We start from the raw sequence: 26481 nt of genomic DNA, 5'->3' as shown, positions 1-26481 counted from the left end.
TACAAAAAAACGCCGAGGTTTCATCTCTATATGAATATTCTGAGGTCATACTATATGTATACTTGTAACTACATATACATATACTCTGGCTCTGGCGTAGTCGCATTGTGGTATAGAGTATAGGACATGTCAAAAATTTGTGATGGCGACGATGTTGAAGGTTAGTTGTCACTAAACAACGAAATTTATAGTTACTGTCGATTTATATTAAACAACACTTGTCAGTCTAATACATGTAATTTTTTAAGTTTTTTTATACCGTCTTGTTAGCAACGGTAGCATGCAAATGTTGATAACCTATGCAATGTTTAGATTGTCAAACAACGATTTGAATATTCCTACTTAAAAGCACGTATAACGTTTTATTTTAATTGAAGACGTTTGCATAAGTTTATCGTTTCAATAATTTTCTAATAATTAGTACAAACGATTATTATTCTGTTTAAAAATTTCAAAATAAGTTCCTCTTTAATAACGACTTTTTTGGAGTTAAGTTAAATCAAGAACTACAAATTACTAAAAATATTAAGTAGAATAATAATTCTCTTAAGTTATCTACTTATATTTGTTTTATGTGCTGACACTGCAAGACACATATCGCTTTCAACACTTTTACATATTTACTCATATTATTTTGTAACCCATGTGTACAATTGAACTATTATTAATGTATAGCTAAGTTATAAATATCCATGCCCTCTTATTTTGTTTAACAATATGTGCATAATTAGGACAAAAGCCGGCCCATGTTTGAAGATAAATGGCCATGTATGCGTCCAATTATTTTAAAACTATTGGTACAAGAACCCGTAACTCAAGCAGAATGGCAAGATTTATTTTACTCTGTTCATTTGATATGTGTGTGGGATGAGAAAGGTGCTCCAAAGTTAAGGGATGCGCTTAAAGAAGACATAATGGATTTTATAAAACAAGCTCAACAGGTATATATTATTTTGTATATAATATATATTATATTAGAATAGTTTATAATTCTCCTACTTTGCGTTCTTTTATTTTTATTGTCTGAAACTAAATTAATGATACAGATGTTTTAATTATTTATAGAGAGTTTTAGCACACCAAGAAGAACAAGCTCTATTAAAAGCATATATAGTTGAATGGAGGAAGTTTTTCATTCAGTGTATTTACCTTCCGACACCTTTTAGGCAACTAGAAACAAGTCTAGCTGGCAAAACAACTTCTACAGTTCAGAAAAGAAATCAACCAGACGATACTGTTAGAAAGGTACCAATAAATTGTGTACTTTTTAATACTTTACTTACTCAGTGTCTTGCAATTGTTTTCTGCGTTTGTTACAGTTAATGTTGGATAGTTGGAATCAAAGTATATTTGGAGAAATAAAGCAGAAACTCCAAGATTCGGCTATGCGACTAATAAGAGCCGAACGAAACGGAGAGGCATTTGATTCGCAACTTGTCATTGGCGTTAGGGAATCCTATGGTAATGAATTGTTGAATGATATAAGGGACAATCCGTAGGCTAGTATTAATTGAGAATTCTATCGTAAATTCTAGTAAATTTGTGCTCCAACACGACGGATCAACTTCAAATATATAGAGAGAATTTTGAAGCAGCCTATATAGAAGCAACAGAAGCATTTTATTGGGTGAAAGCTCCGGAACAATTATCGTTACACGGTGTAGAGAATTACATGCGTTACGCAGAGGCAAAGCTGAGAGAAGAAGAACTCAGAGCACAAAAGTATTTAGAACCAAACAGTGCGAGCGTACAACTTTTAACTGACTGCTGTGTACGTATATTAGTAGCAACTTTTAAGCCGGCTATATTAGCGGAATGTCCGAGAATGATACAACATCATCAAACGGACCGTAAGTGTATTTTAATGTTAATTTGAAAATGTTTCGGTAGCATATCCACCCGCTAACGTGATTGGTCGGTTAAATTGCAGAACTTAGATTGATGCTGAAATTAATGGATAGAGTGCCCGAGGGTGTTGGTCCAATGTTAAGAAATTTAGAAGAACATATTGCAAGTGCGGGTCTAGCCGATATGATGGCAGCTGTAGATGTTATTACCCACGATTCTGAAAAATATGTTGAAAGACTGTTAGATCTTTTCCGGCGATTCTCGACCCTCGTTAAGGAAGCATTTGACGACGATCCTAGATTTTTAACTGCTAGAGACAAAGCTTACAAGCTCGTCGTGAACGACGCAACAGTATTCAAGTTAGAATTACCGGCTCGCCAAAGTTCTGGTATCGGCACAACAATTTTAAATAATAAACCCAATAACAACAACAATAAACAACCGGAATCGAAATGTCCAGAACTTCTTGCTAATTACTGTGATATGCTACTTAGAAAGACACCTCTCAGTAAAAAACTAACTTCTGACGAAATCGAAAGTAAGCTAAGGGACGTAGTAAGTATTTGTTTGTTTCGAATGTACATATATTCCTCGTACGAGTAATATTAAATGCCACTTCGTATCCATCTTTCATTAATTTCGTTTTAGTTGTTAGTGTTAAAGTATGTTCAAAATAAGGATGTATTTATGCGCTATCATAAGGCTCATTTAACACGCCGCTTAATACTAGACACATCTGCGGATTCTGAGAAAGAAGAGAATATGGTAGAATGGCTTCGTGAAGTCGGAATGCCTGCAGATTATGTTAATAAATTAGCCCGAATGTTCCAAGACATTAAAGTGTCGCAGGATCTCAATCAACAGTTTAAAGAACAGTGTAGAGCTGCCATTGCAGATAGTATAAATATTAAGGTATTGGCCGAAATGTATGAAATCGAATTCGATCCACTAGCCAGCCAGATTAAATTCTGACTAAACGCAACTGTTTCCAGATATTAAATGCAGGTGCTTGGGCTAGAGGCAGTGAACGCGTCACTGTAAGTTTACCGTTACAATTAGAAGATTATATTCCCGAGGTAGAAGAATTTTATAAGAAAAAACATAGCGGAAGAAAATTACAATGGTATCATCATATGTCGAATGGCACGGTAAGAAATGAAATGTCTTGTCAAAGAATATTGGGAGAGGTGTTTTCATGTATTTACGAAGAATTTTTATGGATTGAGTGGGGTCTTTAAACATATCGATCAAACAATCAAATTTGTTGAAGAAACATTTCAATGATTTGTTGTAACAGAACAAGATTATACGTTTTCTGATGCAGTAAACAAGGGTATTGAATAGAACTTTGCAAAACTTTCAATATCACGGTTCTAATTTTCAGCTTCACCTTGCAACCAATTTGGATGGTGTTCCAGATAACATTTTCCAACCAAGTGGGACGCTTCGATGTGGACGTAACAACTTTTCAAATGGCAGTCCTGTTCGCTTGGAATCAGCGGCCGTTTGAAAAAATCACTTACGAAAATTTACGATTGGCTACGGAGCTTCCTGATCCCGAGCTTAGGCGAACGTTATGGTCTTTGTGCGTTTTTCCGAAGCTTAAGCGTCAGCTTCTGTTGGTAGAACCTCACGCGCATAGTCCCAAAGATTTCGCGAACGACACAAGGTTTTGGGTGAATCAGGAGTTCGCTATTGTGTTAGTAATGTATTCGAAAATGACTACGTACAAAATGATTACCACGTAAAATCTTTCTTTTAACTTTAATCTGATTTTCCAGCAAAAACGGTAAATTACAAAAGCGAGGGAAAATTAATTTAATAGGAAGGCTTCAATTATCCACCGAACGCAGTAAAGAGGAGGACAACCAATCTATCGTACAACTTAGAATATTAAGGGTTCAGGTATATTTTATGTCTAATCAATCTTTATTTACGAATAAGTAAACATCATTGTAATGAATATCTTCTTACAGGAGGCAATTATCAAGATTCTAAAAATGCGGAAGAAGATTAGTAATGCTCAGTTACAAACCGAATTAGTCGATATACTGAAGAACATGTTTTTGCCAAGTAAAAAGATGATAAAGGAACAAATTGAATGGCTCATTGAACACAAATATATTCGCAGACACGACGACGATATTAATACTTTTGTGTATGTTGCATAAATTGGGATTATACATGCATACAAGAGTGTACAAACTCTTATGATTAATATTATATTTTTATAAGAATTCAGTTTTTGTGTATGAAAAAGCGTATGCTCAAAGAATCGTACTGTAATTGAGAGATATTTAATGTTTTTGTAACACATCCACAAAAAAGAAAGATACATCTCCTTAACATGAATAATTAGTGTTTGGGCACAAAATCATATCGTTCCGAGAATCATGATTAAGTAAGATACTGCCGTTAATTTTGTATGCACGGTTAACAATGACATTTTACTATGATGTTTCAAAATCCTAATCTCTGTAAATTTTATCGATCGTTTTATTTACTTTGAACAAAACAGTCGCAAACACTTTTTATTGTTTCTGTTGAATATCACACAAAAATCGAAACACGAATGACGTAGACGCGTGAGTATGTTTATTATTTACTATATATGTGTGTGTATATATATATATGTGTGTGTATACACATATATATGTGTGTGTATGTACATATTTTCAAGAGCAATTGAATTTTGTGAATTTATCTCAATTGTAAAAAGTACACTAATTATGAAACTTTCTTTATATGACACCTTCCAGGCTATTTTGTATGAATTGTGTCGTAAATTTTGAACGAAATAAATATGCATTTTCGACTGGAAAAATTTGAAATGAACGAAAATACATCCGAAACAAAAATACAATAAATGGCCTATACCATTACGTGTAAATGTCATATTGAAAGAATTGCAATTCATTTTAGTAGACTAGCAATGCAATGTATAATCCTTATGCTAAATTTTGCACAGTCGCATCATGAATCATTACATGTTGACTAACCACTACTAATAACATCTATATGTATAAAGCTTTTATATTATTAAATAAGCTAATGACAGTGTAACAGTAAACAATTTCTGAATTAAAGAACAGAATTTTTTATACTTTCTAAGCTACTTTATTACTAGGCAATTTCTTCCCGATAAATTGTAATAATTCAGCAACTTCTCACTCTGTACATTTGTACTAGACAACACACACACAAAAAAAGAATTTTTTGGTAACGTATTTATTCACAGAAAAGTAATTTGCTATAACATATTTATAAACTTTTCAACAGCTTTATGTTAATTTGAACTTTACACCAACATGAAATATATTTCATTCGAGTGGGAACATTATATACATTTACATATACATATACATACGTACACATCACTGTTGCAATAAAACAGTAACACCGATACAACGCAAGTAATATGTATAGTTTTAATTGCGTTAAATTCTTTTTCGAAACTTATTTACCGAATACTCGTGTCTCAATATTCTTAGTTTCTTACCGAAGAAATAAAATTATTTATCGCCCTCAGTTTTAGTACAAATTAATTTTAACTTATTCGAGATTAATATCGGTAATATATCAATTTGCATGCGTCCACATGGTATACACTCGCAATCACATGTATGTACATTAAATATACATCAATGTTTATAATTGTTCTTATTAAACTCATTGTACACACATTCCTTTTGTACTTCTCAAGCTAAAGTTGTCTCGAATTCACAAATAATTATATTAGAGGAAATATTATTACTTCTACTTGTTCTCTGATATTTTCCTAAGATTTGAAATTTTACATATCTTTCGTGACAATACAATTAACACCGATAACTCGAAATATAACTCTGGTATCACTAATTTTAATATTCTTTATTGTTGATATATTAATAGTATTAATTTTATTAGTTTCTGTGATGGCGAATAAGCTTTAGTATCTTAAATCATTTTTTTTCTTTAAGAAGTTAAAAATAATTACGAAGTCATCCTAAAATAATGTGTGCATACATTCTTTCTAATAATTTATTTTTACGTTAGTGAATATTCGATGATCTTTATGATAAGGTTGTTAAGTTTATTACACACGAGATGATCGATTTTTTCATTTTACTTCAAACTATACTAAACGATGTATGCTGTAATGTATTAAAAAAAATTTAATTTAGAGTTTCACCCAAGATGTTTTTTGGAGTCGTGATACGTGCAGATAAATTGCTTAAATTTGGTTCAGTTCCGTTGTTTATTTCAATGGAAATTCCTCGAAAAAAAAAAAACAGGATGTATGCTCGTTCGAACCGTTTCACACACTTCTGAATCCATCATCGATAAAATCAATTATTTCATGTGTAACAATGTAATATTATAGATATAACATTCTTGACGACATATTTTTGTGTGAAATTTCAGCATAAAATAATATTGTATATCTGGAAGAGGACAAATTTTTAGTAATAATTACATTTCATATTCGTAATTCTTGTAAAATACTCGCATGTACTTGCCTTAGCAGAGCGCGTTTACAAATAATTTTCTGTGACCCTACTGCCACAAGTTAAGAATTCTCAATTTTGCGATATAGCAATAAAAAGTTTTTTTGTATTGAATGCCATTGTATGTAATGCCTCTAGTTTCTTCTTGGATGGATAAATAATTCATTGTCGTAAAATGGACAATATTTCTAACAACGCTACTTATGAATGTTCTGGACAACGTGTATGTTGTATGCGTGGAGCATTTTTTATAGGATTTGCTGTTTCACAAACATGAACGACTATTCCTGGCTGTCCTGAACCTCCAGGATGCAATTCATGACTACCTCCTATAAAATGAATTATTTGTACAATAGCATGAGAATGTGAAAAGAAATTCTTTCATATTAATCGTATTGTGTTAACGAATGGTATTCACAAACCTGCAGATAAGTTTGCTATAGCCGCTAATAAATCGTGATTAACTAAAGGTTCGTTTTCCTCTCTAGGCTGCCAACCAACAGGCGGGGAAGCGGGTGGCGAAATTAGGAACTGTTTAGTAAGTGCCGGTGGATGAAGATGCTGATCTTCCATATCTGTGAAATAGATAGTAGTTGTTATTTTTATTGCTGTTGCTGTTGTCATTAGCAAAATCGATGTTGCTACTATGTTGTGCAGTAAAAACCATAGTTTTACAAACCTATTGGAGTGACAGGCTGTGCAAAATAACAATTGATACTGGTGTCACCAAAGTGCATTTGATGCAGCTGTATCCTAGCATTCGCAGCTGCATTTGGGGAACTGTAGTTTACTCTCATTCTTCTAAATGATCTAAAGTACTGAAAAGTAGCATCTTCGCCAAATTGTTTAAATAGATCTTCTATCTCATGCTGAAACAAAGAAGAAAGATATTCCAATGAATATTATGTATATTCTAGAAGAATTATTATGGTGAATTTTAGGGAATTTTCAAGGTTAAGTTAAATTTTAGAAGAATTATTATGGTGAAAATTAATTTAGAGAAATTAATTTATATATTTACTGCTTAGCTTGTCGTTAATACTGAAAATTATTCGTTTGGCATACCTTTAGTTCGTCGCTGTTAAATACACGAGGATCCACATTAGTTACTATAACCGATATTGGTAAATCTTCGTCGTGCACTAAATCTTCTAAAGACCTTGTGTTAGCCCCGCTATGACCTTTTCCTACATTGAATTCCAGTTCTAATTGTTGGTAATTTGGATGTAAGTTGGGTAAACCGTCAACTTCGTTAATTATTATATTTTCTGATTCTTCCAGATCGTCATCTTCCAATATACTCGAACCGTGCTTCTCTTCCATATTTAATATTTGCTGTTGAATTCCAACGCTTGTTACTAATTGTTTTGATTCACTTTTATACAACACCAATCAGACTGAACATAGCATTTGTCAACTTTTCATGTCATTTATTTTAGCACTGAATTCTCGTTGCCTAAGAACATCATGCCTCTTTTATCATTTTCATAAGAGAACTCGATGAAAAGTAATTCGTTGCACATACGTATATACGTAATAAATTATAGAAAACCATGCAGATTTACGAAACATCTATGAACCGTATTTACATGTTATGCGATTTTATTTGTCACTGCCCTATCTATCACTGGCACACGATCGCGAATATACGTACGGTACTACACATATGCAACAACATATGCAGCTTATTAATGAAAAAACAGGTTAATCAGCTGAATGGAGACAGATATTACTTGCCTGATCTTTTTTGAACGGCTAGATCGAATACAAAACTGTTTCCTTCGTTTCGAATATTTATCTGGATCGGGAATAATTTTTGTTTACTTAATAGAAAATCGTCGGATTAGTTTTTATATTTACACAGAAAATTGATTGTCACATTAATTAACGTACACTTAACCATTTCCACGACTTTCGGTGCTCTACTCTGTATTTACTATTTTATTATTATCTTAACGGAATCTTTCATAATCGTCGACTACAGGAAGTAACTAGGAAGATAGCAAGCCGGTACAGACGATTTTTTGCACTGCACGGGATCCTATCCAATCCTATCTCAATACTTATGCACGGACGAGGTATAGAAGTAGACCAATCACCCAATGCATTTTTTTGTATCACTTCCGCGGGGCTCTACCTTACCATTTCTGTGTCACATCCTACCGTCTTGGTCGCAACTAATATTGTGGAACTAATATCACAGACGAGATGTAGGAGTTGCCCAGAAAATTGCTCAGGTTCTGTTCCATGCTAAAAGTTGCCCAGGTTCTGTTCCATGTTAAAAAGGCGATGTCACAAAAGTGGGAACGCCGAAATCCCTGGCGTGAGCACTCTCATATCCTCTCTGATCATAGCAGAGAGGAATGAGAGTGCTCACGCCCGGGTTTTCGGCGTTCCCGATATAGTGCTGACATCTGCTCAGCCTTAGCATGGCACAGAACCGGTCAGTCTTTCCTGGAACAGAACCGGTCAGTCTTGTAGCATGGCACAGAACCGGTCAGTCTTTCCTGGAACAGAACCGGTCAGTCTTTTAGCATGGCACAGAACCGTGTCGTCTTTCCTGGAACAGAACCGGTCCGTCTTTTAGCATAAAACAGAACGCACATTATTTTTTTAACCAGGATTAGAACGTACAGCTTAATTGTTTTATATGAAATATGTAAATAACATGTAAATCTTGTGTACAAAATCTCTAATTAATATAAATTAAGAATAAAATTAATTGTAATGATACGTATTTTATTTTTTTCCAATTTTGTCTGCGGTCGGGCTCGGGCTGCCAGCGGGCCCGGGCTCGGGCTTGAGCTCTGGCTAATCATGCGCGAAACACCGGCAAAACATGCTCAACACATGCCCAAAACATACGCAAAACATGCGAGAAACATGGCAAATACATGCGCAAATCTTCTCCCAATACATGCCCAAAACATGCGCAAAACACGCGTAGAATATGTTCACCCTTGATCGCGTCGCGTCACCCTTGAACCAGAGCCTTCTGCTCTGGATCGGTTTTGTTTCTCTCTTCGAAAGAATCAGAGCCTTCTGCCTGATTCGTTCTCGATCCCTCGTGGATCGGAGACTTCTTCTCCGATTCACACCTTTTGCCCTGCAATAATTACTCGACATACGCTCAATGGTAAAGTGACCTTTTCTTTCTGTGGAAAAGTGATCTTTCTCATTTAGCGATCTGCTAAATTTAGTTTGTAAGATTGTAAATCGTCGTTGTAAGAAAGGGAGTCAGAAGGAATCATATTGAATTCGTTCTGGCTTCCTTTCGGGTCTCGTGTGCAGCAACCTCCTTGCGGTGAGACCAGGGCAATCGGTATTATTCTCTATTTGTAAGAACTCCTAGTATCTTACAAATAGAGAATAATATCGAGCTAATAGCTGCTCGTTTGCAATTTACGATAACATTGTAAAATAATGTGGGATCAGGACCCCCAGACCAAAAAGTATGTAGGAGATCGGGAAGAACGGGAGGGTTCCGTGGGTGAGCGCGTTAGTCGATCGGCTACCACCAGTGAGGTCGTGGGTTCGATTCCCGGCGGCGGTGCCCTCGTTTTTCCCGAGATCCTACAATTGGTGTCAGAAGTGGGATTGGGGGAACACCGATCGCCGCACGAGGTGGCGCTGTGAGTTTCTAAGTTGTTACGACGAGTTGTGTTTGGTGGCTCTGTGTATGGCCACAGCACAAAAAAGACGATGAGACGACGCTGTGACGGACATTCGAGGGCGAATGTCGTTGCAGGATGGCCGAGTGTGGGATCAGGACCCCAGACCAAAAAGTATGTAGGAGATCGGGAAGAATGGGAGGGTTCCGTGGGTGAGCGCGTTAGTCGATTAAGACTTGCTAGTTATAAAACCTTGTGTATTTAATTGCATTGTGTCTGAATTTACTCTGACTATCATCATTTCAGATCTCCGGAGCATTATTTAAGAAATAAAACATTCACTTCTATAGAAGATATAAGGAGGCGCCTTGAGTTATATTTTGCTTCACGAACTCTGGATTTCTATAAGAGGGGGATTGCAAATTTGTTGTCCTTGACAATGATGGAGATTATATAATAAATTAAGAAAGAAAAAGTTGAATTTACTACAAAGTTTGTTTTAGACTTCAAAATAATTGATTACTTATAGGCCCCCATAATATATCGCAAAGACTGTGCAACGGAGCGAAACGTTTAATTTATACACACCGCAGTTACATCCGAAGCCCTCTACATCATGATTAGTCTCGCCTCTCTAGCTCGCTCCGCCTCCACTGCCAATACTTCATAACGCCTTCAACTCGTTAAAATAACTATTATACAAGTATTGTAAAAAACATCGATCAGCTGAAATCAGATCAGCATCGAAACGCGTCGCAACGTTGCGGTCTCCTAGATCAACGTTCATCGGGATCCGAGGGGGTGTCGGCCGGACCGCGGAGGAGGATACCTTGACAATCGTTCAAAGCGACGGGGAAACGGCATCCTCGATGGTTTGACGGCGACACACGACGAGAGGTACAAAGTCGCCTTTCATCTGCAACGTGTCGCTCGAGGAGAGCCAACGCGGGCTCGGCTCGAGGCTGAAAATAGCCGGGTAGAGCCGCTGGCTCGCTCCATTCCGCTCGGCACCGTGCTCCGGCAGAACCGCCCGAGCCTCGATACGATTTTCGTCGCCGGGGCCCGACAGGGAGTATCCGAGGATCCAACAACCGCCCCGAACGAACTTTCACTCGACTGGAAACGACCCCCTGGCTCGGCTCGAGAATCGATTGTCCCGACCGTCGGGGATTTCAAGTGTGTGTCTTCTCCTCGAAGAGTACCTCCTTCGCCGTCGCGAGAGCTGGATCTTCCCGAGGCGTTCGAAACGACTGTAGATCGTTTCTCGCGCGGGGGCCCCCCAGTGAATCCGAAAAAGTGGTTTGGATAACGCGAGGCTCGGAAAAGGTAATGCGGCCTGCAAGTGCGTTACCGGTTGCACTGCGGACGGTCGGCAGACCAATCGACCTCGATGCATTCGCATTATGATACCGTGGGCTGAGAACGTGTGCGTGCGTGCGTGCGTGCGTGCATGATTGAGTGCGTGAGTGGGTGCGTTCGTGTACGAGTGCGGCAGGGCTGTTTCTCGAAAAGTTATGGTTTAATTACGTTCGAGCAGCATTTTTTTTCTGGATCCGACCAGGTAACAGACTTCTCTCGTTTCGGAACCTACTTTCGCGGGTGAGCAACACGGCCGCTATCAATTTATGTAATCCGCCGAGATCGCCCGATCTTCTTCCCGATCCTCGTACCTACCTGTGCGTTCTGGCAACGGGTTTTCGGAATTGCGAAATTCCGAGATGAACACATTGACGCGGCACGCTTTGCGCACACCAATGACAAGAGTGTATTTTCTCGCTGGTGGCTGCGAGGATCGCCCGACGAAATATTTAGCACGGGAACAATATTTCCCCGTTGATCCGTTGCCAGTCGCTTCGCCCGCGAATGATTAATCGGTAGATCGGGGCTGGGCCCGGGCCGGGACCGTCCTCTCCCTCTCTCTCCCTCTCTCTCTCCCTGGATCCTGAACGATCGAGAGACCGCGTTCACCCGGACGATCCTAATTATCCTTAACCTTCGATCGGCGCGTTACCATTTCTAATTCGAGCGGAAACACGGTCAAGCGCGTATGTCCGTGGATTTCTCGAGTGCTGGTAAATGCATCTATTTCTGCTTCGTTGCTGGAAATAGACACGAGAATGAAATAGGCTCGGCAAGCGGCGTTGTCTGTCCCCATCGCGGCTGGGCGGCTGCCGCGTTGACATCGTCGATAATATTATTTAATTAGCTGGTTCACGGGTCGACGGCGCTCATTCTCGGAGCTCGATCGAAACGAACTGCATGCGATTGACACACACGCCACGCTCGTTTGCTCTCGTGTCCTTTCGCTCAGGTTCGAAAGGAAACGAAACTGGAACGTATTTGTAACGTTGCTAGAAGATTTTCGATATTTCCGATCCGCGCAATCCCCGAAGACTATAACGCAACAGGGATGTTACTCGTTCGGTGAGTCATGTCATTAGCAGTTATATCCCTCCGGAAGTAACGTGTGGGACGACAGGGCCGCTCCAAAACTATTTTTACTTGAACCCATCAGACGGTGGATTTGTACGTGTCTAAATATACGGGGCTCTCCATGTGCCGAGTCGCTTTCGATGCACTTGTGCGCGGCAGCCTAATCGTCGACGATAATTAGAAGGGTGGCAACGTTCGATTATAGCGATCGGATGCCGTTGATGAATGTAATATACGTGGGCGTTGTTTTAGCAAATGATTAGCGGCTGTGTGGCACGGTTCATCGCGAAAATAGCATGCACGACTTCCGTCGTAGTGTCCGTATCGAATTGCGTATAAATATACGCGTTTCTGGTTTCGAAACGCACGAGAAGCAGTCACGATTCTGGGTCACCATAATTACTTGTCTCTAACTGGCGTCCAACTAGTAATAAGCATGACAAGATCCGAAACTTTCCCGCTCATTACGCTTCTTTCCCCACTGGCATCGAACCCCCGATGCTATACGGAAGTCGTACACTTTTCTGTTGTCCTCTTTATCGAACGTCCGGCTTTCCTTTTGTAATTGTTTGCGAGCAACGTCGCCTATGCGCTAGCTCTAACTTCAACAAGCATCGTGCGACGTTTCGAAATCAATCAACTCTTGCATAACATAAAAGAAAAACTCGAATTGTAAATACTTTTTGCCAAATTTTAAGGGACTTGCACATTTAAAAATTTTATGCTCTCTCAGAATTGTTAAATTTTTTTTTCACTTCAAGGTTGGTCTGGCTAGCATATTTTGATCATTTGAAGTTCAAGTGAGCGTTCAGTTCTGAGCCACTTTACCTAAGCTCTAACAGTTTCAAAAGATTATGGAATAATTACCAAATGATAATCCTCAACTGTAGCCGTCTAATCCTCATTTCCACAATACAATTTATCCCTTGCTTGCAAATCGACGAAATAACAAAAAACGTGGTACAGATAAACAATTCGTAAAGTTCTTCCTCGAAAATGAGCCACACTGGTGCGATCAGACAAAATTGAAATCATAGTTTTCACGTCGTTCACAGTACTTCTGTAGCTTCGCGTGAAAAAATTTGCAAATTAAACAATTTTATTCTGCCGGTGCTTATTGCAAAGGATAAATTTTCATACTTTCACGTCCTTTTTTTCAAGGTTTCCTTTTTTCTATCATGGAACTGCGGGATGTTGCTTTTCTCTTTCGAAATTTTACAAAGTCCAACTAGTGTACAGGGTCCAAGTAATTTGTTTGCATATTCATTTCCACGTGACCTTTCGGGGGGAAGTTTTCCCTTCGCGGTGACCCCTTGAGAAAAGTTGATCCGCGATTTTTCGTCGCAGTTTTATCATGCTTTAAATGAAAAACGTACGGCAGTAATAGAACAATCGAAGATACTCGATCGTCAGACTTGTGCTTCGCGTGTGATTACTGTTTGTATCTAGCGTGAATGTTTAATGTGTGCTTGGCGCGTGTTTTCAATGTTTATGGAACGTATATGAGACTAACCGTGTGTGTCAAGTGTGTTCGGGATCGAGTATTATGTCTTCACTGCCTTACAACTGGACTGCGGATTTTATGCATTTATGACAAAAATGGGCAAGCACAATTTAAAGCAGAGGACACATTAACAAGATTTAAGGGCACCATTGGTTTTAGCTTAATCAGTTACCTGCGTTCGACGTGTATACACGTCAATCCAAAACTCTATTGCGGTTCGGTTAACGTTAACTAATTGTCAATTTCTTATTGAATAAAAATGTAATTCTTTCTCATATTGTTTTACTTTTCTCGCAAAATTTATAATAGCGGCATTTGGCCTGCGTTCGACGCGTATATTCGTCATGGCTCGAATTTAATCTCGTGAGGGATTTTTAAAATTAAACTCCGCAGTCAACTGGTTAATAAAATAATTAGGAAAAGAAAGAAATTTTTATTTCGCTCCTGTGTCTTGCAATCGATCCAAATATTTTTTATTTTGCATAAAGATCCGCAGTCTACTTGTAACGTATTTAAATTGTTCTAATGCTGACACCGATTACTTCAAGTACTATAAATTGACGACGAAAAATCGCGGATCAACAGAAACTGCGAAAACAACGGAATAACATGTTTTTATTTGACTGCTCGTTTTCGAGCGAAACGAGTTTGACACTAAACGTACCGAGCTATAAATAAACAGATACATGTTGCGTTATAAAAATGACAAGATTTAATTTATTTAGACTTTGCGCGGTTCTCATTGCAATGCGTGCTGTACTAAAAATATTTATTGAATCGTTGCTCATGGAAGCATCTCCATAATTTCAAAAATTGTCAAATAAAAAATCTAGAACCGGTCATTTGACCGGTGGTGGTACGTTTAGTGTTGAAGATCGGTCGCCTGCCCTAGTATCCGTGGCAAGTAGATCCGGTAGGTCATGAACAGACGCGTCAGCCGATTCGCGTCCGACAACGCGCATGTTTACCAAATTGTTATCCTTCCTTCCAGAATGTTATTATTCCTTTTCGACTTGTTTCTGGACGTAGAATCAACAAATTCGGCTGCGAAATGTTGATATATCCGAGTTGAAAGTTGCCCGGATTTCTAGAGGGTTAACACTAGAGCTACCGAACCAGTCAAAATGACTGGTGGATGATTTTGTCTTCCACGATTAGTGAAACTATGAAAACGTTTTCACGAGAAATTTTTTAACACATCATTTCTTTGGAGTGCATGTTACCATAAAAATCGTATGAAACCAGAGTAAATTCAATCTTGCTGTTATTACAAAGGGATGAGTCTAAGTCAGGTTTAGGGCTCGGTAGTTCTAGTGTTAAAATGACAGAGAATTCTAAAGAACAAGATCGAGACAATCGGCAGCGGAAAGGGTTACGCGTCGTGGGCGTGATTGTTCCAGAAATGATCGCGGCTGGCGCGCATAAGCTGGCGATCGCGTAAGACAAACGTAACAGACGGGTGTGTATGTGTGCATGCGCATGGATGTATGTATGTGGATGTGTGCATTTGAGAAACACAGCAGTGGTGGGATCGGTGAGCAGCGGTATCACGACCGTAACGACGGAATTTCGAGCATGCGGAATTTGATTGAAGGGAACGGGCGCTTGCGCAGGGTTTAGTCGGCGTTCGCGCGAGCCACCCTCTGGCCAGTAGTAGCTGATCATCGGTGCGCCGTCAGAGGTTAGAACGTCGCGGTGTGCTCGTCGTCGTTGACGAGACGAGACGATACGTTTTGCACCGGGGTGCGAACGAGACCGAGCACAGGAGATCGGCGAGTCCCAGCTGAGGAAGTGGCGAGGAGAGGGCAAAACATGTCGAAACGTGGCCGCGTGTGACGATCCTCGCCCTATTCACTACGAGGTGGGCTCGGTCAGCCAGTGAGCCACGAAGAGGAGCGGACACCAGCTAGGAGGATACACGGACTCTCGGCCGAGCTCTCGTCCAGGTTACGTGAAAACGTACCGACGGGATGGCTGACAGCGAGGGTGGCTCCGAGCAGGATGACGTATCCTTCCTCCGGACGGTGAGTGCTCTTTGTTTACCTCCGCTGAAACCCGTCAACACCCCTAAACGCTCTCCACGGAAATTTTCGAAAAACTAATAAACATTCGTGCGAGCGCTGATCTGTCAAACACGCCGAGTTACGAAACTCTGTATCTCGCCAAGATGTGCTCGATAGCTTCCGGGGGTGAACTCTACGACTGATTAGAATGCCGTATAGTGGGTCACGTGGGTGGTCGGCTGGCGTGCGTTGATGTCGAAGAAGGATAACGTTCGATGATGAACGAACGCGGCCGAATAGAAGGCCGGCCGGATGATGTTGCAAACTTGATCGGGCACCGACGTAGAACGCAGCCCGCTAAGAAGCAAATCCTCTTAGACCAGGGGGCGTGGGGGGTGGGGGGTAAAGTTAGCCTCTCCCGTCGATGCTCCCCGGCGTGTTTACGGTGTACATCGTCGTCGGCACCGGCTTGCAAAAACCCGCCGCAGTCTTGCGGAAAATCGGTCCGCTCCCATGGCAAAGGATAAACACGCGCTCACCGATGGGGGGGGGGGGGAAATTCAATGAATCGTGGAAGCACTTAAAGTTCTCCCGGCGAACGACCTTGACCCCGTTCCGACCACAAGGATCAAGCAGTAGCGTAGTGACCGAGAGAGGGTGACTGCAGCCTTGAGCTTCCGTAAGCTGCACGCGCCTGATGCTCGACTCTTTAATACCCGCCCCTAATAAAAATACATTTCCCGCTACGCACGCGGGGCTCCGTTTACGGAACGTTTACCAACCGCGACACGCGTACGCCTATCGATTGCCTCCGCTCGACGCGGGTCTCTTCGTCAACAAAAACATGTATATTTGTTCCATACAGAGTAGAGTACAAGATCGTATGTGACAATCGGTGCACACGACGCACGGAAGTTGCGAACGAAGAAGAAGTCGGTCCCGATGAAAACCGGATGGTGGGGGGGAATGGGGAAAAGGAGGGGAGGGGATCAGTCTAGAATCAATGTCACGATAAAAACGAAATTTTCACAGCTCGCGCTCTCTGACCTTCTCCGTCGGAATTCTCGGATCGGTCCGACCTTCCTTTGTCACGGGAGAACACGTTTCATACACGTTCGAGTCCCCGACGACTCCTGCGATCCTCTCGGGTTTCCTTCTTGACAGGGAATCGCGAATCACCGGGGCTACCTGCATTTCCGCTTGGATCTACGCGCCAGCCGTATGTACTTTCTCTTCTTGTCCTCGGACATGGCACACCACCTCTTGCCAGCCTCCCGGGCCACCACCGTCACCCGTTTCCCCGGGCATTTGAAGTACTGTTCCAAGTAGAAGATGATGAACGGATTCGTGGACAGTCTCCCGTGCCTCCTCTTGCGCCTCCTTCCGCGCGCCTTGCACGAGCAACTCCTTTTCTTCGAACGACGGGAGCGACGGGAGCGACGGGGACGACAACTGCTACGTCGACGTCGACGCCGACGGCTGGATCTACAGCCACGACGACGGGAACGTCGTCGGGAACGTCGACGGGAACGTCGACGGGAACGGCAGGCACAGCAACCAGCTTTCTCGATCACCTGATCGGTCAGCAGATTGCTCGATTCTTCGTGGACGTTCGGTTGCGTCACTTCTCTATTGGGACATTGACGACGATTAGTGATCGAGGTTTAACGCGGAGTGGAGCTTTGAATTCGTTTGCATTGGGAATCGAAGTACAGTGATTTCTCTGTATATGTCGCCGGGACCTGGATGGTAAATGTCGCGGAATTATCCCCACTACCGCGGGGTGTACCCCGCGAGGGGCCGCGAAGGTCGAGTGACCTCGGACGCTGAGGAGTGTAAACATAACGCGGCTCGGGTTTGTCTCCTGGACGATACGAGACTCGTGTTGTTGACATATATCGAGAATTCACCTGAGGCAGTTATCTTTTGGTTTTCATACAGTTTGGACTTACACGGTTTATTCAACACGTTGGATATCGGTGTTTATTTCGAACTCGACTATGTATTTTTCAGTTAATTTTTATAATGTTCCATTGAACGATGCGACTTCAAGGAACAAGTTAGGTTGAAAAAGTAACTAGAAAAGAGTATTCGATACTAAGTAGCTTGACTTTAGGAATATCGAATAATAATTTGTTTTAAAGAAATCACAACAGTTCGTATATCAATATTTGAAAGGTGTTTCACAAGGAAATAAATTTATTTAACCTTGCGAGGTCTAAACTATATTATCTTTTCTTCTTCGAATAATATATAATTTCAAGTAAAGATATCTGTTATAATTAGACTCCGGATTTTATGCATCTATGACAAAAACAAGTAGTACGTGCAATTTAAAACAGTAAACAGATTAAAAAGACTAAGATTAACATTAGTAGTATATTATTTTCACCACATTAGAATTATTAACGAAAAATATAAATTTATATTAATCTTCTGCGTTGCAATTGGGGCACAAACTTTTTGTTTTGCATAAAGATTCGGAGTCTAGTTATCATCTTTACGACGTACGTTCCTGCAAGCAAAAATCCGTGTAGTAAGCAACAAGTATAAAAATGAAAAATATTTTTAAACGTTCTACGAAGTTGTACCTTCCGCCTTGTTTAGTTTTTTTTTGAATGTGGGATCTCCGATTATTGCCATCACTCTACAGCATCTCAGAAAATTTCGGAGGAGTTGTTTTTAAAATTACAAGTCCTAAATGAATTCTAAACACTTTTTCGACCGAAACAATTTGAAAAAAGCACCATTCAGCCTGGAAAGGTTAATGACCTCGCACCAATTTTCATTACCGTGAAGTAGAAGGGCTATTTCGACCGGACCGAAAATCCCACAGTTGAACAATTGCTCCATACAACAATAATCTAATACCAGAAACCTATCAAAAACATTTCCGACAAAAAAGTTCCCCAATTGATTGGCACGTCTCTCAAAATCGTTAGAAAATCATGTTTCTCCGAATGCGGTGCTCAGACTCGAAAGCTCTCCGAAGAAATAGCTGCGCGAAGTGTCTGAAAGCATCGCGTTCAATCACGTCGCTTAACAATCGCCTTTCACCGGTCGTAATCTCCTCCGCCTCGGTACACGAACGCGTCGGTAACGCGGTTGATTCGATCAACGAGTGGAAATCGGCGAGAAAAATCACGCGGAAATGAAATTACACTACATCACTCGATCGCCGTTCCTGTCAGTCACAAAGTCCCCTAAAGGAGTCCCCGTTCCTTGAAGCGGAAACAGAGCCGCAGATGTTAGGGTGCGAGGGGGGAGAGGAGGAGGTGAAAGGTGGTTGGTTTCCTTATACTATCGATCGGTTCCAAATTTCTGCGACGTTCGCCTCGACACGGAATAAACATCGACGGGCCGAGAAGGGATTTTACGAGCGTTTTCGAAGTTCGCGTGGAAAACGGCTCGCGGCATCGATTGTTCGAAGGAAATGCAATCGACACGCAATCCTAACCGATCCTGACCGTGCGCACGACTTCACCGAACCGCAGAAAATCGTTGTCCCGGTCGATCGATCGGGCATTTAGGGAAATCGCGTGAGAAATACGATTCCGGTTGGACCGGCGGCTCGATAAAACGCGATCTAGCCGGTCCATTCCGTTCCGAGAGCAAACAACATCCTCCCCGATGGTATTTGCGATCGCCCGAGTGGCCTCACCTCTCGTCCATGTTGCTTTTGTAATCGTAGATTCGGTCCATGGCTTGAGTTACTGAAATTTCGTGTAGCCTGTTTACTTGAAAATTTAAGGTGTGTGTCCGAGATCCGAAATGTCCAAATGGCCGAGAAACAGTTGACGTTTTCGTCGAGGTCTCGCTCGCGAATCGAACGGGCCGAGCATCGATACACCCGGCCGATCCTACTTCACGCTTGGGGCTCTCCTATAGTGATCATCCTCTTTCTTTCTTTCTTTTATTCTCTTTTCTTTTCCTTTTTCATTCGACCCGTTTTTCAATCGAATATGAAAAACGTCATCCTCCGCGGAGGCGTGCACGAGTTAATAACGACGCTGCTGCAATCTCCCGACGCGGATTAAAATCGATACACCCTTTTTTAAAATTCTCCGTTAACCTTGCTCCACACGAGCAGCCGAGAATGGAAGCGGGCGTAGGTCAATTTCTTCTTGTTTCCAACGGGAAGCAGAAATATACGGCGACTCGATTGTCGAACTATTTTTTTTTTCTTGTTCAGGCAGCTCTCGGTTTTCAAGGGCTCTCCCGATCCCGTGAAACTCTGCGATCGAGTCGAAGAAAACGGGGGCGAAACACTCGGAACGTGTTCCGACGCGTAATCGTAAGCGTGGTAACAATTTCACATGAGAAGTAAACAAAACGCCGCGGGGTGGGGGGAGACAACGTTGCCGGGAATTGTGTCGCCGAGAGTACTTCGCGGCCTGGTAATGATCATTAATTAAGTCAACAGCTGTTGGCGTGGGACGGATACCCGCGGGATTCCCGCCGCTCCCGTGCCGACTGTCTCGGTTCTCGGCCAAGCCCGAGCACAAAACGGAGATCGAACAATTAAAAATAATTCTTAATTACGGGCGGATCGCAGGCGTCCGTTCCTTGTGCAACACACGCGCCGGGAAGCGCCGCTCTCCTTTAAGAGCGTGGCGACAGTTAATTTTAGCGATCGCCGTTGCATTGTTCCGTATGATCAATACGGCTTGTTGCGGACACCTTTTCATTAAAGATCCCTCGTCGAAAAGCTGCCGCGCGAGGTAATAACACGGTGACACGGTGAGCGACAGCTTCGTAGCCACGCGAGTACCGTTGCGAGGACTGCGTACGCTGAAAAATTGTGTTCTCGACTGGAGTTAATGTTGGGCAACTGACATAAAGCACAGTACTGACGTTCCCTTCAATGCTGCACACTACCTAATTCTACCGTGCGGTGCAGACAAAATTTTGTTAACCCTCATCCGACCCTCATTTCCGCAAGACTCCGTAGATTCGCGATAAGGTAGAGTGACCACGTTACCGACAAAAATAGGCGAAAAATGGTTTTACGTGTCTCAACTTTTCGTCCTTATGTGAGAATATTTTCCGGTGGGAAAGGACTCGTTCGAAAGAGGAAGGTCGGTCGGATTTTAAAGAAGCCGTTCTATTTAACAGTAGGTTTACGGAGCACTAAAAGTGACTATTTTACGTTGTAGAAATAACAAAATTGTAGTTATTCAGATTTTCAGCCATTTTTATTGTAATGAGTGCTCAAAGAAACGAGTCTATTGAACAATTCTTCGCAATTGCGTCCTTGCACACTTAATAATTATAAATTTAAAACATCGAGTCCGTCATTTAGACGGGTCTCGTGAATCTAGTGAAGACTCCGTAGATTCGCGATAAGGTAGAGTGACCACGTTACCGACAAAAATTGGCGAAAAATGGTTTTACGTATCTCAACTTTTTGTCCTTATATCAGAATATTTTCCGGTGGGAAAGGGCTCATTCGAAAGAGGAAGGTTCAATCTAGCGCGCGCTGGTCATGAGCTGCCGAGATTATGCAGATATTTGGTAATATAAGCTTTAGAAGTAGGCCAAAAATTGACGATGTGCATGCCGTGGAATCCAAGCATTTTTATCAAAATCGAGAGTAGCGCGCGCTAGAAAATATCTCCAGCTACAAATTGAGCTATATTTTGTCTTGATTCTCTGCGAAATAAAGCCAAAACCTTGAAGCACGTTGCTGCCGTCAGAATTCATAATATCGATAATACAGAACAAAAAATGTGACAAGTTTAGTCACAGACTTAAGACCCGTCGGATCAAGACCAAGACGGATCTGAAGTCAGTGGCTGAAGGCTGTGAACGGAAATTATACAGCAATTACCGACCTGTTGGCTCTGCAAAAGTCACGTGACTATCCTTGGCTCTTAACGTGTCCCTCGTGTGTCGAATTGACCCGATGGTGAAACATCAGATGAAATGAAACGATAAATGCGATAATACCTTGCTAATTCTTTTATTCAGAATAAAGTAGTAAATACTTGCACAATATGTTGCTCGCATATTCCCATTTCTCGATTTCGTTCGCATCTGTTCGACTTCGCTTTGTTCCGATCTTATCGTGCTCAGCTTTGTCCCCCGACGAACAGAAGAACGAAGAGAATACGTAACGCCTTTTCTTCAAGTTCACGCCAACTTTTGATATTCAGAGCTATGAATGCGTAATTGTCAAAACAATGAACTATCCGTGAAAGGACTCGAGGAAACGTGAAAATTATGTGTCAGACTGGCATACAGGACATCATGTCACAGATGTTACCATAATTTGCTGGGGATTTGGACGTTATGATCGTTTTCAATGATATTTGATATCTTCATAATTCGGAAAAGTAAACAGTTAAGCTTGCAATAAATTTGAAATAAATTTGGAAATAAATTTGGAAATATTCTTTAGTGTTAAAGTGATGAAATAAAATACTGTTTTCAACAGAATTTTGTCAAGCCATTTTAAGCATTTGGTTTTCCATGACTAAAACGAAACCAAGAGAGAAGTGAAGGAGGAAAATGAAAATAAAGTTTTCAAAGATTACGCGAAGTGCAATTGGATACTGGTATATGCCTTGATTAAAAACTTCCGGGAACGTGCCAGAGTGTTTGCACCGTTGCAAGAGTATCATTCTGCTCCAGTTCAGTAATTCTTCCTCCACTTCGGTTAAGTTCCTTCTTTTTTTTATCAACTGTTCGAACCAATGCAACGTCGTACAATCACCAATCGTTTTCAGTTCGATACGCTTCATGTATTCTTCAATATCGAAATCTACTGATTGAAAAATGCTAAATAAATTAAAATGAGTTCTAAGAAATTCCCAGTGGAGTATAAATCAGTATGATTTGGCCATACATTTATTATTTGATTTATTTATTTGATTTACTTTATAACTGAGAATAAAACAGTAATCAACAGGTACAAATCGAGTAGTGTTAAATAGATATTTTTTTTTTAGAATAATATAATAGAATAAAATGAAAACGGAAATAACATAATCTTCAGTTTTCCCGTTATTATTTATTTTCAGTATCTTTATCCCGTTCTTTGTTATTGCTCCGGTACCCTTCCTTATTTTCTTTTTCCATCCCTTTTTCTTCAACCATTAAATATACACATTAATTAAATTTTTGTGAAACGTTTTTCACGAAATTGTAAAGTTGATTTCACAGTAATTAAGTACTTATTACTCGACCCAATACTGGGTAGCCTAATTGAAAATACAAATTAATAAATGTTATTTTGACAACTACCGTGTCAACGAAGAATTCTCAGAAGCGATTTTCTAAATCATGAATTCTCGTAAAATTACATCTTGAACGATGTCTAACGAACTATATTATAATTCTTCAGCTTCGTCTCCCTTTATCTGTCCGCATTCCAGCGGAAATGGATTGCTGGACATTTCCCGCTGTTAAATGCGTAATTCTGCAAATTATTTACTGCTTACCTGCATAAGAGAGTATTTCTGTTTGACGGGTCAGAAAAATCGAGTTCTACTTTTTTTTCGCACTTTCTTAGAGTGTACTTTCTGGCTCCCAGAGCCTGTCCGTGAAGCATCGCCGGCGAAATTCATACATTTTTCAGAACTAAAGAGGTTCTCAGGCTGCTCCTCTGATGTGGCCCCGCGGCCTGGAAACCTTTAAACGCGATTTTCTCGAAACGACATCTCGGAAATTAATCAATACACATAAACGATGACCAACATCTCCAAGATTGTCTACGATAAAAATAAATCATTTTTTAGTTTTTTTGTTTAAAAAATGCAGCAATACTAATGCAGAATTTGAAATAATAGAAAGATTAAAAGAAATTAAGAGGATCGACATATTTTATGCATTTATAAGAAAAAATGAGTCGATCAAATACAAAACAGTGAAAACATTTTTTGAATCTAAAAGTACTGTCGTATTGTTTCCAACTTGACGAAATTATGAAAGGAAGAAAAAATGTCTGCGTAACCTCGATATTAGTTTTTAACTATAAATTTTCAATATAAGAGACTATATGTGAAACAGCATAGCACGCAATGCTTATAGGTCCTGTTAAATAAATTTGCAAAAATTACGTCCCCAGACATCGGAACGGAAGTAAGTACTCATCCATGGGACGTAGTGTCGGCCAATATGCTTACAACAGAGTATCCGAACAAAGGGACGATTATTGAGAGTGCCAGGAGCCTGCTAAAATAATGGAGATATCGATCGGTAATTAGCAGCGGCGGCGAAGTAATACGTTCCCCTATTCTCGATGAGTGTCACGGTACTAGCATTATTTTTCGCAGAGAAATTGCCTTCATTCCGACCGATGCGCTGTAACGCAGTATCGACAATCAAAGACGTGAATCAATAACACCTTAAGATTTTTAGGAATTCTTTTCGGGAAAACTATCGAGCCTTTTGCATTGGGATTTTACATACGTATTCATTACGATGCACATGTGTGATTTTTTTAAAGTAAAAATAATCTAAATTGCACGAGTTATATATTTTTCTATAGAGTATTTTTCCAAAAACATGAGTCGGCGGTTTCGACGAGTCCGGTTTTTCTACTGATCGGAAACGAAAAAATGAAGTTGTTTATTAATTAGTGTGAATGTAGTTATGGTCCGAACCAAAATAAAAAATCAAGATTATTTACAAAATGGCGACATTTTTGTGTTAGTACCACGAAAAAAAAAATAAGTAGAAATTGACGTATGTGAAAAATTTTCTCGTATTTTGAAAACTTCTCTCAAAATTTCAATTAGGTAACCAGAACTCGAGACACCGGGACTGAACCATGAAATTAACTATGTTCGTTTTACGTATTCAAACAAATCCTTCCGTGCACCTATTCTGCGGCACTTGTACTCAAGGAAAATCAAAAAAAGAAAAAAATCGATTTCTTGAAAATGAAAAGCCAGGAATACCCGTTTAAGCAATCTAGGTTTCGTAGGAGTAATCCAACGATCGTGAAAGCGAATTATCCTGCATTTAAAAAGTCATTATCTGGAGCGTTCTTTAAACCGCGCGGCCACTTTAGCGCTTAAAATAATACATAAGCCGAACTCTTATGTTCTATTTAACCTAGTTTCAAGATTAGCAAAAGTTAAAGAGCAGCCACTCTTTCTGAGACACTGAACCTGTGTCTGAGGCGAGTGTCATGTGTTACGGGACGCACTTCCTTTAATCAAATTTCAGCGAAAGCGGGACGCGTGATACAGTGGCGGACATACGGTCGAGGGCAAAATTAATACCTTTTTTAAAATTGCAACAAAACGACTTGAGTTTTCTTACGATGTTAGAAGAGTTAGTTTACTAGGTAATGTATACAGAAAATTACTTAAAAATTACTTTCGGTCGAAATTGCGAAGAAAAACGTGAAGGTCACGATTTTTAACTATTTTATCTGTAATGCAACGGTAAAATATGCCTTTATTTAATGCCTTTTAATGTAGTACAGATCTTCTGAAATCTCAATTTGATAGATTTCATCAAGTACACAGTAGATCAATTTTATCACTTAAAACGAATTTGTACGCTAAAAATGATAACACGAGTGTACACGGTACAATTGCAGCGTATTTTTTACTCCAATAACGGTCTCTAATTTCTACCTACTAGTTGCTCAGCAATTTCTCCCCCTAAAATTTTAGCAATTTATTATATCGTTGCATGTCCGGAATTCTTTTTCAAAATTCCATTCGATTCGGAACAAATGTTTTTCCGATATTTCTAGATTCCAATGCTTCCGAAATATTATTCAATATCGTTTCAAAATCCACTCTCTAACGTTCTCGTATTTCCGTGTCTGTTATAGAATGATACCAATCAAATTGAATCTAACGATATTTTTATTTCGTTCGCAGAAAGTTGATCCAAAAAATTCAGTGTGAAATGTCAGTAGTACATACAATAAGCATAAATGACATGAGCAAGAAAATATTCTTTATTAAAAACGTATATGCAAAACATATCAGTGGGTCCCCTAATCTGCAGTCTTGCCCTCTTTTATGTTAGTTCCAATAAAATTAACGTTGATCTCAAAGAAGTAGGTTGAAAAATATATTTAAAAAAGAAAAATGGCCACACAAGTATTAGATTGGATCTAGCTGACTTTACTTATGTAAAGAGATTTCAATATTAACACTAAACCTATCGAGCACAAAACATATAAAAGATAAACGTCTTATAGAAGGGAGAGTATTGAATTTAGTTAAATTTTGTACTATTTTTATTATAATATGTGCTTAAATAAAGAATTCAATTCGGTAATTGCCTATGAAAACGTTTTTATAATTTCAGTAATTGTAAAATGGAAAACCGGTCATTTGACCGTGGTAGGTTTAGTGTTAAGCAATATTCAACCTTAACCTATAACGATACCTCAAAATCATAATAAAAATTATTCTGGGTTTCAGTAAAAATATACTTTGTCCGATAAAGATGTTAATCAGATGAAAATAACATACTCGTCGTTCCTCCTGACGTTTTCACCGTTCCGCATATCATTTGTTCATTTTTACCATGAACGGATAAAATCTGCAATCCATCAATATCCAATGGATGGTGTAACAACTACACATGGAACACTGGTTGTGTTATTTACGAGAACCGTGGAG

At 40.0% G+C, this 26481-nt stretch overlaps 3 protein-coding genes across 23 annotated transcripts in view; 2 read left to right on the top strand and 1 right to left on the bottom strand.

Moving 5' to 3' along the window:
• Positions 1 to 73: 73 nt before the first annotated feature.
• On the top strand, positions 74 to 4951 carry Cul5 (cullin 5). Its single transcript, XM_076785869.1, has 11 exons — positions 74 to 160; positions 732 to 941; positions 1066 to 1245; positions 1320 to 1461; positions 1536 to 1850; positions 1931 to 2403; positions 2497 to 2760; positions 2841 to 2996; positions 3267 to 3547; positions 3630 to 3753; positions 3825 to 4951. Exons 1-11 carry the CDS (start codon positions 143 to 145, stop codon positions 4017 to 4019), a joined length of 2358 nt encoding a protein of 785 aa, XP_076641984.1. The 5' UTR covers positions 74 to 142; the 3' UTR covers positions 4020 to 4951.
• Positions 4952 to 6082: 1131 nt separating this feature from the next.
• On the bottom strand, positions 6083 to 8372 carry Sra (RRM_RCAN_like domain containing protein Sra). 7 transcript variants are annotated; one of them, XM_076785928.1, is made up of 6 exons: positions 8229 to 8372; positions 8073 to 8133; positions 7401 to 7791; positions 7015 to 7204; positions 6758 to 6910; positions 6083 to 6664 (listed from the first exon to the last, which is right to left on the bottom strand). In XM_076785928.1, exons 3-6 carry the CDS (start codon positions 7656 to 7658, stop codon positions 6537 to 6539), a joined length of 729 nt encoding a protein of 242 aa, XP_076642043.1. In that variant the 5' UTR covers positions 7659 to 7791; positions 8073 to 8133; positions 8229 to 8372; the 3' UTR covers positions 6083 to 6536. The 7 variants fall into 7 exon arrangements, 5 of the variants coding, with proteins under 5 accessions (XP_076642043.1, XP_076642041.1, XP_076642044.1 ...); XM_076785926.1 differs by having other exon boundaries at positions 7401 to 7670; XM_076785929.1 differs by having other exon boundaries at positions 8073 to 8158; positions 8229 to 8361.
• A 2507-nt stretch (positions 8373 to 10879) lies between these two features.
• Positions 10880 to 26481, top strand: part of Ryr (Ryanodine receptor) — a 59935-nt gene continuing 44333 nt past the window's right edge. For 4 of the 15 annotated variants that reach the window (XM_076785796.1, XM_076785791.1, XM_076785789.1 and 1 more), the window contains exons 1-2: positions 10887 to 11272; positions 15478 to 15907. In XM_076785796.1, the coding sequence (XP_076641911.1) occupies positions 15854 to 15907 (54 nt within the window). In that variant the 5' untranslated portion in view covers positions 10887 to 11272; positions 15478 to 15853. Of the gene's footprint in view, positions 11273 to 15477; positions 15908 to 26481 lie in introns of all 15 variants that reach the window. The other 11 variants (XM_076785799.1, XM_076785787.1, XM_076785794.1 and 8 more) reach the window with 7 other exon arrangements.

The sequence above is a fragment of the Halictus rubicundus genome, chromosome 3 (genome assembly GCF_050948215.1).
Source record: "Halictus rubicundus isolate RS-2024b chromosome 3, iyHalRubi1_principal, whole genome shotgun sequence".
Classification (NCBI taxonomy): domain Eukaryota; kingdom Metazoa; phylum Arthropoda; class Insecta; order Hymenoptera; family Halictidae; genus Halictus; species Halictus rubicundus.
This window is presented reverse-complemented; position numbering and strand designations above follow the sequence as displayed.

Coding starts and splice junctions, on each gene's coding strand:
- Cul5 (XM_076785869.1), top strand. Junction 942..1,065: donor TTATAAAACAAGCTCAACAG/GTATATATTATT, acceptor AATTATTTATAG/AGAGTTTTAGCACACCAAGA. Junction 3,754..3,824: donor TTAGAATATTAAGGGTTCAG/GTATATTTTATG, acceptor ATCTTCTTACAG/GAGGCAATTATCAAGATTCT.
- Sra (XM_076785928.1), bottom strand. CDS start 7,658: ATGGAAGAGAAGCACGGTTCGAGTATATTGGAAGATGACGATCTGGAA. Junction 7,205..7,400: donor TTAACAGCGACGAACTAAAG/GTATGCCAAACG, acceptor TCTTTGTTTCAG/CATGAGATAGAAGATCTATT. Junction 6,665..6,757: donor TATAGCAAACTTATCTGCAG/GTTTGTGAATAC, acceptor TTCATTTTATAG/GAGGTAGTCATGAATTGCAT.